General features: G+C 52.2%; 1 protein-coding gene across 1 annotated transcript; it reads left to right on the forward strand.

Moving 5' to 3' along the window:
- Positions 1 to 735: 735 nt before the first annotated feature.
- INA (internexin neuronal intermediate filament protein alpha) lies at positions 736 to 6,080 on the forward strand (the record flags this gene model as incomplete). Its single annotated transcript, XM_082286634.1, has 3 exons — positions 736 to 1,668; positions 5,132 to 5,256; positions 5,807 to 6,080. 3 exons carry the CDS (start codon positions 736 to 738, stop codon positions 6,078 to 6,080), a joined length of 1,332 nt encoding a protein of 443 aa, XP_082142760.1.
- Between the last annotated feature and the right edge of the window lie 6,654 nt (positions 6,081 to 12,734).

Consider the following 12,734-nt stretch of genomic DNA (forward strand, 5'->3'; position numbering starts at 1 on the left):
ATGCACAGCACAGCTTCCCTTGAGCATTGGAGGGGACATCTGGGGATACACCAGCAAGAGTGATTTGTGTGTGTGCACCTGAGTGTCCGTCTGCCTTTTGTCTGTCTGGGTGTCTGCCTGACTCTCTCTCTCCACCTGCCCATTTCTGCCTGCTTCCTTCTTTCTCTCTTCCTTTCTGCCCCTCTTTGCCAGTGCATCTTTGTGTCTCTCTGAACGGCTGCTTGTCCCTTTGTCTCTCTGGCTCCGAGCATGTGTGTTTTACTGTGAATGTGCCTGACCCTTTTTGCATGCCTGTGCATCCATCTGTCTCTTTGTGTGTGTGTGTGTGTGACCTCGTCCACATGCCTGTGTTATGTTTGCATGCTCTTTCTGCATCCATGTGTCCGTCCATTCCGCACACACATTCCCTCCCTACACCCATCCGTCCGTCCCGCCCCGTGCCCTTCAGCACCGCGGCGCACGGACAGCTCCTGCCGCCTCCTGCCGCCTCCTGCCGCGGAGTCACCGCGCACCGCACCGCGCACCGCGCACCGCACCGCGCACCGCACCGCACCGCACCGCGCACCGCACCGCGCACCGCACCGCACCGCACCGCACCGCACCGCACCGCACCGCGCACCGCACCGCGCCCCCTCTCCGACGGAGCGCCCCGCCCCGCGCCCCCTCCGCACCGCGCCGCGCTCCGCCCCGCCATACATAAGCGCCTGGCACCGCCGCCGGTCCCGCTCCGCCGCCATGAGCTACAGCGCGGAGCCAGCGGCCCTGGCCGCCTCCTACCGCCACCTCTTTGCGGAGGCCCCGCGGCGCCCCGAGATGCCGGCGGGCCGGTGGGCGCGCTCGGGCGCGGAGCCGGAGGCGGTGCGGGAGCGCGGCGCGGAGCCGCGGCGGGCGCGGGGCAGCGAGAAGGAGCAGCTGCAGGGCCTCAACGAGCGCTTCGCCGGGTACATCGAGCGGGTGCGGGCGCTGGAGGAGCGGAACCGGGCGCTGGCGGCGGAGCTGGCGGCGCTGCGGCAGCGCTCGGACGAGCCGCGCCGGCTGGGGCAGCTGCTGGGCGGGGAGCTGCGCGCCCTGCGCGCCCGGCTGGAAGAGGCGCACGGGGAGCGGGCGCAGGCGGCGCTGGAGCGGGCGCGCCTGGCCGAGGAGACGCAGCGGCTGCGGGCGCGCTGCGAGGAGGAGGCGCGGAGCCGCGCCGAGGCGGAGCGGGCGCTGCGCTCCCGGCAGCAGGCGGCCGAAGCGGCCTCCCGCGCCAGCGCCGACCTGGAGCGGCGGGCGGCGGCGCTGCGGGAGGAGCTGGCGGCGCTGCGCAGCGCCCACGCCGAGCACCTCGCCGAGCTGGGCGCCGCGCTCCCGGCCCCGGCCCCGCCGCCGGGCCCGCGGCCCGACCTGGCCGCGGCGCTGCGGGAGCTGCGCGCACAGTACGAGGCGCTGGCGGCCCGCAACCTGCAGGCGGCCGAGGACTGGTACCGCGCCCGCTGCGCCCGCCTGCACGAGCGGGCGGCCCGCAGCCAGGAGGCCGTGCGAGCCAGCCGCCGGGAGGCCGGCGAGTGCCGCCGCCAGCTCCAGGCGCGCCTGGTGGAGATGGAGAGCCTGCGTGGCGCTCACCAGTCCCTGGAGAGGCAGCTGCAGGAGCTGGAGGAGCGGCACAACGCCGAGGCCGCCGGCCTGCAGGTGAGCCGGGCGGCGCCGGGAACCGTCACCGTCCCCTTCCCTACGCGCCGGGCACTGGGCGGCACCGAGCATCCTCCTCCCGCGCCATCCGCGCCCAGTCGGCACCTCCATCCCAGCAGCCATCCCCTGTAATGTGTAGCATTCCCATCCCACGCAAACCTCCGGCGCGGTGCTGCACCAGCACCTGCGACCCCGCACTCTCCTTCCCCTAGTCCTGTGCAGCGCTGAGCATCTCCTCGGCCTGCGAAATGCTGCAGCGCAGCTCTGTCCCCTGCAGCAGCCACTCCCGCAGTTCTGTGCAGCGCTGGGCACCCCGGCCCCGTGCGGCGCCTCCCCGCCCCGCATCGCTCAGCACCATCGCCCGCGCTGTCCCGGTCAGTGCCCCGCTACACCAAACACCCCCAGCACGGAACGGCACCCACCCCTCTTGCCTTGCGCAGCACCCACCCCTGCAGGCAGTGCCCCTGCAGCGCTGCGCAGTGCCAGGCACCCCTGCAGCCTTCCCACCGCCCAGCATTGTGCCTCTCTGCCCGCACACAGATCCTGCCCCACCACGGCTTTGCCTGTTGCCTTCACCCTTTATCCAGAGGCAAAACCACACAGGGCAGATTCTGGGGAAACAGGTCAGGACACCCCCTCCAACACCCCGTCCCTGCAGGGGACATTGCTGCACATGGTAGCACTGTTTGGGGCATCGATCCGTCCCTGCCCTGTCCCTTAACGATCAGGTCCAAAATTGCCTACACATTGTTGTGGGTAATTCCTCGAAGCTGTCTGCCCAGGCTTGGCCCTCTGCCCTGTGGCCTGGCTCTTGGCACCTGCACTGCAGAAATTGGAGCTCTGCAGAGGTTAAGTCTGGACTTGCAGACAGATCCCAGCACCTCTTATGTCTGTGGAAAGACTCATGTGGGGCAGACACTGAGTGCTCCATATCTCTTATTCCATTACTGCAGTATTGCAGTATTGCCACATTCTCTTGCTACAAGGAAATGTTCATGATTTATAACAAAATAAATCCTGAGATTGTTCTATTATATGGCTGTTAAATGATATGTGATTTCTAAATCAAGCCGTTTCCTTCTAAATACTGAAACAACTGCCTTTAATCATACCTGAAGGGCCCAAGTAATGCCTTGTCATTTCCAAGGCCAAATTTTGCCAAGTATTTTAGAATTTGTGACTTAGCTCCAAGCTGCTTGCAAGCTTCCTGAATAGTTGAGGCGGTCTTCAACAATTTTTGTAGAAATAGGCAATATAAAATATTATCTATGGTGAAAAAATTATACACAGTAATCTTCTTAAATAGTCTTGTCACCATGTGAAAGAGGAGTTCTGGGAGCAACTTATCAATTGGGGAAAAAAATATTAAGCAGCTGGATTAAACAGCCTCATAACTGAAAATTGCTTTAGTGACAGCGTGGCACTGCTTTCCTATATGACCCTCAAGACCTGCTTTATGTGTAGCAATACTTAAAAGTCTTTTGAGCAATGTGCATATGTAGCAGCTGAGTAATTTCCCTGGCTGCAAACAGCAGAAAAGTTTGGGAGTGTGTCTTAAAAGAGAATATTCCTATTGTCTGAGCTTTTAAAATGATCCTGCCAAAGCAGGGACATGTCTTTGTTATTTGTGGGCTGCCCAGTCAAATCTGAACCAACATGCAAGGGCTTTTGTTAGGGGACAGGTTTGCAGTGGTGTGAGGAGGGGGTTTTTATTCCACCAGCTGGTAGAGCTGGAGTGTGGAAGAGAGGTGCAGACCAGGAACAAGGACAACTGGTTTTGAAAGAGCTTTCTGTTCATGTGGACTGCTGGCAGAGGGAAGGGGGCTGGAGGCACAAAGAGTCACAGCAGCAAGAGTGGAGCTGTCCCAGGGTGGGGATCACCTCAAGTCATTCCTTCCTGTCCTGGCTCGGTGCTGCAGCAATCTGTCTGCATCAGAGCAGAGGCTTTAATCTGTACAGCAGCAGCAGCCATGTCCTGAGGCTTTTCAGTTGATGCCCCAATGATCTCCTCAGAGGCACAGCTTCATGCAGATCTTTGGCTGTGGAAAATGGTCAGGGCAGTACAGGTCAAAGCAGAGACCACAAGGATGACCCCTAAATGTCCCACAAGGCTGGTTGTGCCCAGTTAATCTGACTGTGACATTCTTCATGCTGCATTCAGGACGAGCTGCCATTGCTTCTCTGAGGGGCTCTGCTCGAACTGGGCTCACTGCATCAGGGTCAGCACAGCTCCCTGCTCCCTGGGCAGCTCCACGTCCTGTGGCTGTCTCTGCACTGTCCACGAGGAAGGTCAGGCAGGAGAGGAAGCTGAGGACATGATAGGAATAGGAAGGGGACAAGATGGGGATGATATGGCAAGACAAAGATCGTTTGCTGAACAGATGATCTGGAAGCAATTGCAGAGGTCTGACTCTGGGAGGGGTTGCAGGAGAGTTGAGGTTGGCAGTGGCCATTGCAGGCATTTGTAGGCAGGGCTACATCCTGGCTTAAATGCAAACTGCTGACTCATTCCTGTTCCAAATCACGATCCTCTGGTGGCACAGTGGGGCAGCTGGCAGCGGGAAACTTTCTGATTGGGAAGAGCCCTATGGGAGCAGGTTTCACTTTCAAGCTGCTGCTTAGATACCTAGATGCATGTGGGAAAAGTACAGACTGCTTGTTTTCTGAGAAAAAAAATAGAAGAAAAGATTAGTCTCCTTTGTTAGCAGGAAATCTGGTCCTGCACACCATGGGTAGAATGTGTTATAAGGGACAAAAGGCAGGGCAAAGCTGACAGGAAGGACGCTGGAAGGATGCCATTGTCCAGCTGAGCACCCTGGCTCTTGCAGGGCAGGCCCCTGTCTCTGTAACCTCCCTGAATCCCCCTGCATTCACAACCCCACTCCAGGGCTCTGAGGCATTTTCCTGGGAAGGTGTCAGACTTCCGCTCCTGGAGGAGACCTCTGGCAGCAGCACCTCTCCTCCCACCTCCTGGAAGCATGTCCCAACTCTTCTTAAGCCCTGCAGAAGCAGACTGCAGTCTTTCTTTGCTGCTGCTGCAGTGTGGGGTGCTCTCACTTGTCCTGTTGAGCCACTGCCTCTACTTGATGATGTTTAAGCCCAAAACTTCCCTTCCCTCTGTAGCAGCCTACCTTGTCCCCTGCAGGACTGGGGGTCCCAGCACCAGGCACTATTTGCTCATCTCACAGACCCCGCTGCAGGTGGGAAACTACATAAATCCATCAATGGCAATCCACCAAAAGCCTCCCCCACTGCACATGCTCACAAGCCATGCCTGGTGCTCTGCCTGCTTCTCCATCCCTGCTAGCATGAGATTTCATGGTCCCAAGCTCCTGGTGGGATGTGCCATCATGGATCAATTGCCCATTGCAACTTCCCTGTCTCTACAATGGGCAAAGCAGAGTGGGACTGTGGGAGAAGATCCTGTTTCAAAACACAGCCCTGAGCACTCTTGCCTTTGCAGGACACCATTGGACAGCTGGAGGATGACCTGCGAAACACCAAAAACGAGATGGCTCGGCACTTGAGGGAGTACCAAGACCTGCTCAATGTCAAGATGGCCCTTGATATTGAGATAGCTGCCTACAGGTAAGGCTGCTCTATTCCTGCTCTACCTGGACACTTCCCAAGCCCAATCCCCTGACCCCACTAGGCTGGGGTATTTTCAGGGACCTAGAAAATACCTGGGTACACACTCAAGGAGCACCACAAGTGTGTTTTTCATCTCCCCCACGTGGATCGGCCATGCTCCTGCCTGGGGAGCAGCCATGGCTCCATGTCCTGCCTCAATCTAGCAGCTGTGAACCACATCCCTCAGCCATCCCAGAAGCAGTATTTTTAATGGGGTTGGAAACTTGTCTCTCTTGTCGTAAGTAGATGCAAAAGGCTGTCCCTGTGCTTCAGGTGCTCAGTTTCCTGGTGTTTCTGGAGAGGAAAAAGGGGAGAAAGTTGCTCTCATGTATCCCATATTGCAAGTCCTCCAGAAATGGTTGACCAAAATATGATTTTGAATCAGTTTCATGGTGCAGTGTGACCTGGGGTGATGGCTTGGGCTTGCCTTCAGGGCACTACTTGCTCTCAAGTTTTGCAGATGTTTCACATCCCCATACTAACCTCTTCCCTTGTGATGTGCTTGCAGGAAGCTGCTGGAGGGAGAGGAGAACCTCTTCAGCATGGGAAGCGGCGGCCTTCCATCACTCAATTCCCTCCCCAGCCCCACTTACTCCTTCCAGCCAAGGAGCTTTAGTTCCTCTACTCTGTCCTTCAAAGAGGAGGAGCAAGGAGAGGTTATTAAAGTGACCTCTAAAATATCATCCAGCAGGGCTGAGGTAGTTCAGGGGACCATAACCTCTGTCAAGAAAAGAGGGAGGTTAAACCTGCATGGAGGAATCCTTGCAAATGCAAAGATGTAACCATCAGGACCCTGTTTTCATGCATTTGAGGGGGAACAGTCTCCACTCGGCCTTTAAATTGCTCCTCTGAGCATGAAGCTGCCCTGGGCTCACAGGAAGCCTCCCTTAGAAACACATACCTTCCTGGGGACACCAACCCAGGGATGGCTTCCTTGTGGGTCCTGCCATGCAGAGGCCGAGCTTGGCACATTGCTCCCTTTTAAATGGGGTGGGGGCACGCAGGACAGGTAGCTAGAGATGCATGTTGGTCGTTGTGGTGGTGGCACATGGACTCGTAGCATGCTCCCTCTCTCCTCCATCGGTGGGCGGGGGGCAGCTGGCTGGGAATGCTGCTGAGCCCGCTCTCTGGGGAGGGGAGGGAAACAGCTCAACATGTTTACTATAACTAGTTTCAAGGCTACATACCTTCATCAGCTATCCAAATCCATGTAGAGCTAAACTCTTCCCCACTCCTCAAACTGTAGCCATTCACTTTTAACCCTAGAAACACAGAAATAGCCATACTGGACTGTAACCACTCCTGACATTTGATCTCAGCCACGTATGTTTCGAACTATAAGGAATGTTAATTTTTCTTTGTACTGACAAATCTTGTTTTCTGACAGCACTAGTCGAGCCAGGCACATGGGGTTTATAAGCAGCAGGCACAGGGCAGGGAACTGCTACATTGGAGGTGAAGGCACCACCATGCTGCAGGGTGCAGCACCTCATGCGGTATCACTATCTCCCAAATATTAGGGTCAGAGGGCTCCTTGTTTGGCTGCACAGTCTTCACATGAAAACCCTGTGCCCAGATTAGCACCGTGCCCCAGCTGGCACTGGGAAGCTGCAGGACTCCTAAACACCAGCCCACAAAGCATCCTTGTCTCCACTCTAATTGTTCCAATGTGTGCCAAATTTGATATAGGATTTAACAACCATAGGTTTCCTTCAATGCCTTAAATTGCCAGCGATCGCTTTTGCAAGAGCCGGAGACTCCACGTGCTGTGTGTCAGTGCCCTGGCAGGGTTATCATCACCAGACCTTGCTGCCCTTGTGGCGCTGCCAGAGTAGTTCCTGGAACCAGGAGATTGTTTGCTTGCACTCTTTCTTCTTCTATTGTAAGGCACAAGTTAATAATTAAAAAAAGAAATAGTTGTGTGGATCAAACCAAGCTGTTTTGTCATCTTTACTACTGCATCATCTTGGGAACACACTTGGTTTCTGGGGGCTACAAGGTGTGGCTGGGCCCACCAGTGGCAGTGGGGCACGTATGGGGCACACCCAGGGGCCTGTCATGGTGGCTCTGCTGTGCAGAAGAGTTCATGGCCAGCTGGCTGAGGGATCAAGGTCTGCCATGGCCGAGTGCACACTCATTTGCTCAGAAAATGGACTCTGAGGCTGCGATATGCATCACGGTCCTGACAGTTCAGTCCCAAGGTCTCTGTCATTTTCTCTCCACCCTGCCTGTGTGCTCAGGGGTTAGAAACAGACTCGTGGTTTGCCTGCACAACTGAAGATAAAGTGATTTACACAAGAGCAGATGAAGAAGGGAGGTACCCACCTCCCAAGTAAACTTAGCAGTCACAGGTACTGTTATAATATGCAGTATTAATGCTGTTATAATGAGCAGTAGCTTATACTTGGAAGATGCACACGTTCTGCTTGAGATGTGCCTGTAGAGGAAAAGAGCACAGGCAGTTTCCTGCTGGGTGGCCCTGCCAGAGCACACTGTCCTATTGCCTTCCTACTTCTGCTTTGTTGCACCACATCGTGGCAATGTGCCCCAGGGCCACGGTCTGACAGTCACAGGCTTCTCCACCAGAGCTGCAGGCCAGGAGCAGCATGGCTACACCTTGATCCTGTCACACTGATAACCTCGGGGACCGTGCCCTGGCCAGGCTGCTCGCCGTGAGGGAGGGCAGCCCCTCAGGTGGGTGAAGCAAGGGGCACTTCCCAGGCCATGGCTGTGGCAGTGCAGCTCACTAGCAGCCCCCAGCAAAACAGCACAGAGCAACTTGGGGTGCCCAGGCAGAGCTTGGGGGAGCCAGCACCTGCAGAGTTAAGTCAAAGGCACTGGCATATAAAACAAGGGTCAAGAAATGTCCAAATATCTCCTGGCTCGGCCGTCAGTTAGGAAATGCAAACACACAGTATTTCTCCCAATCCAAAGGGGGAATAAAAAGCAGATGTGGCTGTGCAGCTAATGAAATATATTCTGAATCTCATTCTCCAGCACTGCTGCTTTCTGTCCTTTGAGCATAAGCAGCCTGACCTGTCCTTTGTTCCCAGCACAATCTCCATCAGAATTCCTGCTTGCTCAGCTAACTGGATGCTAGTAATGAAGCTAGGAATTTTACTTTGGTGATAAAATTGTGAAGGGGCTGCAGTGGTGGAGGAGAATGGAGGAGCTGCGGGAAGAACAAAGAACTATTTTGAAAAATGGCTGCAGTGTGAGGGCCAGCCCAGAGATTTCCTGCATTTCTGGAGCTCTGCAGCAGTTTGGTGCTGTCTCATGGTGTTAAACTCCAGAGGTGATAGAGGGGCAACAAGCAGGGAGGCCCATATCTACACTCTCCTTTTCTTTATGAGAAGAAAAATTACAGCAAAGAGGGACAGGCCTGGCTGAATATGTTGCCAGTGCTGAACTCTGACTACCTCCATCCAGGCCTCCTTTTCCATTGCTATCTTCAGAGTGGCTCCTTTTACCTGCCTGCTTATATGCACCAGAAAGCTTCTACAGTGAAACCATAAGCTGGAACAGGGCAATAAATCCTCCTCTGTGGTCCCATCTTTCTTACTGGGTTAAACACCCAGGCTGCCAGAGGGAAGGAGTGAGTCACACTGCAGATGTTGAAAGATTTATACCTCTATAAAACCTCGACCTCTCGGATAAAAGGCAGCTGTGGACACGGACTGCACCATCAGCTCAGGAAGCAGCAGAGAGCGGCTATTTCTCCATGATACTGCATTTCCTTCATCTTTATGCCAGGGAGAACTTGAGCCTCCACACAGTGGGACAAATTCCCACCACTGGGCTGGCCCTTTGTTTTTTCCTGGATGTAGATGCTGGCTCACGCAGCTGAGATGTACAGCTTCTTGAAAACAGACAAAGTTGCTGCACACGGAGAAGTTTTGCTAATGACACTTATCCAGATGCTGGAATTAATTAAAAAGTAAGCCAAAGAAAAAGCAGCCAAAGGAAAAAAACCACAAACCCCAAACATTTTCCTTTGGCAGGAGTGCAACCATCTCCTTTTCCAGACTGAGGAAGAATGCTGTCATTCAACAAGAAGGAATCAATAGGCAATTCAGAGCAAAGTCTCTTCCGGCACCTTTGGCTGAATCCAGCCAGCTCTCTCTTTGCCAGCTCTTGGCACAGACACCTCTTTAAGGAAAAGAGCTTCTTCCTGCAGAGAGTGATCCACACAGAGCCCTAACACCAGCAGCCAAACAGATGCTTCTGAATGATCAAATGTCCACATCACTGTGGTTTGACACTGTGAAACAGAGTTTATGACAAAATAGCACAAGCAATACCAGCTCATTCATGCAAGTCTTCTCAGGCCTATGGGAATAAGGATCACTTGGCAAATGCAGCACAACATGCAAACAGGGCACTGCTTGGGGTGGGGTGGGGTGGGAGAATGTTCATTGACCTTGGTCTGTTCCAGCACTTCCAGCTGAACCAGAGGGACTGCAGAGCTGGGGGGATCAGGAGGAAAGCACTCCTACAGATTTTGCAGGGGTCTTCATCTCAACCAGAGATGAGCCTGCAATCCTGTGACAAGCAATTACATCCTTGCTAAAGCAGACATTGTGCTGCCCAGAACTGACAAAGAACATGACTTTAAGAAGGAACAGTGTCCATGCTAAAGATCTGCTTAGATGGAAGGGAAATACCCAGAAAATGTCAGAGTGCAATTCCAGAGCCCCAGCTACACATTCACTTGCTGATGGCAGCAAAGCCCTTGAGGTGCTGTATCAGTTCTGAAACAGCAGACGCCCAAAGTCCATCCCTATCACAGCAGGGTCACTCTGCTCCTTTGCCTTTCAATCAAGAGGCAGCTGCTGCCTGCCTGCATCTCTGCAGAGAGCACAAGGAGAAACAAGTTCTTGGCTCCCCAGTGTCCAGAGCAGCCTTGTAAATGCTCTGACAGACACGTAGTCATTCCCTGAGATGATACATATGCAGACCCAAGTGTGGTCTGTAAGAACAAGCCATTTGGAAAAGCTGAGACCAGACTGAAAAACGTGGTTTGCACTGAGGCTCAGAACATCATTCATTTTAAGCAAATTTTCAATGGAAATGCAAAAACAACAAAAAAAGCCAAAAGCCCCAGATATGACACCTCATTAGCAAATTCCTAGTCTAGCAATGAGGCCTGGGAGATGTATGAATAAGAACGCCTGAAGCAAGCCAAAATGATTCAGCAAGCCAAAACATTCAGGCTAGATTCTTAAGGAAGCAAGGATTATAGGATCATACTGTGACTCCATGTCCTCTTTACCCCCTACGTCCTCCCCGATCATTTCTTATGCTCATCAGCTTAACTTCAGCCACATTTGAGAGCACTGGAAGTCTCAAAGATACCAAACCCCTCTCACTTTCACGGTATCAGGTACACAGGTGAAAGATTCTCATGGACTGAGAAGCTGAGCTTCCCCTACCGGACACCAGAAGACCCATTCAGAGGACAGAGGTTATGGCTGCCACAACACCAAGGGCTCCGAAGTAGCTCTCACAGGAACACACAATTTTTCTCAGTCTTTGTCAAGTGCCCACCACCCACTTTTCTACTGCTGATGTTTCCCTTGGAAACATTGTATTTTCAGTGTTCATTTCCAAATAGACTATTTTACCACACAATTAGAAAATGCAAGTTCTCTTTTCCACTTTGGGAAATACTTCTTTTGCAGACCACTACTGCATTTGACACAAGTGCACCGTTTTAGACTAAATCCAAACCTAGTAAAGATAGTGATGCAGCTCCAGCAAGAATTCTGCAGCTACAGAGCAGCCAATCAATATTGCATTTCACCTCAGATGTGATTACCATTTCTCTCTCAAAACCAATAAAATTTGCCCTGTCCAGTGATTAAACCTGTATCTATGGCAACATTCTGAAAGCTCAGTAAATGTAAATATCCTTTGGCTCATTCAACAAGGGTGTCTTAAAGATGACATGGTAAAATTCCATTTGTGGTCACCTTGGTTCTCTTTCTGCTGAACAGAAGAAGAAACAGGAGGTAGAAAAACCAAATAAAAAGCAGAAATGAATGCACCATTTGCAACGTCTCTCAATCTCTCAGCAGGTATTTATGACAGCCTCAAAAGTACATTTTAAAGAATGTAAACGTTCAGGCTGGCCCTTGGTGCATTCTGTTGAGCATATTAAAAGATTCATGGGGACAATGTGACAATCTCTTTAAAAGAAAGGCATGCAATACATAAAAATTCCTGTATCTGTTAATAGGCTTTCTCTCAACTGCTGGAGTGAAGCACTCCACTCATTTGTATTGAGCACAGATTTCATACCAATAATATTCCATACTGAAGAAAAGTAAAACCAGAAATGCTAGGGACGTAATTTTGCTAGTGACTGTTAAAAATATGTTAACATAAATCATTGCACATAAATGCCTAATGACTCCCAGAAAATAAATTCAACATGGGCTAGTATTAGACAAGCTTGAATGGTTTTTCAATAAAACTCTTCAGTTGATTCACATCGACAGAAATAAGCTTTAAGAGCTCCCCTGGCTCACGTGTGCCACAGTCTGGTGGCAGTGCAGATCCAGGCTGGGTGCACTGTTGTGTTCAGGACAGAAATGACAGCTATCCCTGGCCATTGCAGGTCCCCTCTGCTTAGAGGGCTCAGCTGCTGCACATTGCACCAGTCTCTGAACCTTATCTTCTTATTACACTGAGTCTGTGCTGGACACAATGAAAACAGGCAGAATGTAACCAATATGACTCAGTGCTCACGACTTGATTGTACCTTGATTCTGTGTTTATAAGAAGTCTGGAAACTAAGGCTCATCATCTCCTCTTCCTGGGAATTAGCAGACCTGTAAAGGAACTCAGAATTATGCTGCATTTACAAGCAGTATTTAATTAGGATCTGTGTTAGCCATGATGCTGTTAAGAAGGTAGCAAGAAAGTAAAACTGGAATTATTTCATTAAGTAAAGAAACATAGTGTCTGCAAAACAATGAATGAGCCCAAGCACACCTTCCCTCAGTTGCAGAGCATGAGGCTGGCTCATCTCCCATGAGGTCAGAGATGCCATCCCATAGACGGCCTGTTGTTACAGATGCTCTTCTATCATCAGCACCAAAAGAAGCTGGAGGAAAGCCAAGGTTAAAAGGAGACCAACAGAAATAAAACTGCAGCAGGGGAGCTGAAAGAAGATTGGCACATTTTAAAGCAAGCAGGCTGATTATGCAGGAAACCACAGAGCCCCAGCTCAGCCTTGGCAATAGCTAAAGGTCACCCTGCTGCACACGGATGTGCCCCAGGGGATCTGCAGCACTGGAGAGCAGGAACACATCAGTGCCTTCAGGTGAAAGAAAGCAGGATGTTCAGCCAGGAAAACTATGCTAAAAATACACTTTCTGAAGGCAGGTGAGGAAGAAATAGAGGGAAGCGGACAAAAGGGAAATAACAGGTCA

The sequence above is a fragment of the Coloeus monedula genome (genome assembly GCF_965178545.1).
Source record: "Coloeus monedula genome assembly, chromosome: 8".
Classification (NCBI taxonomy): Eukaryota; Metazoa; Chordata; class Aves; order Passeriformes; family Corvidae; genus Coloeus; species Coloeus monedula.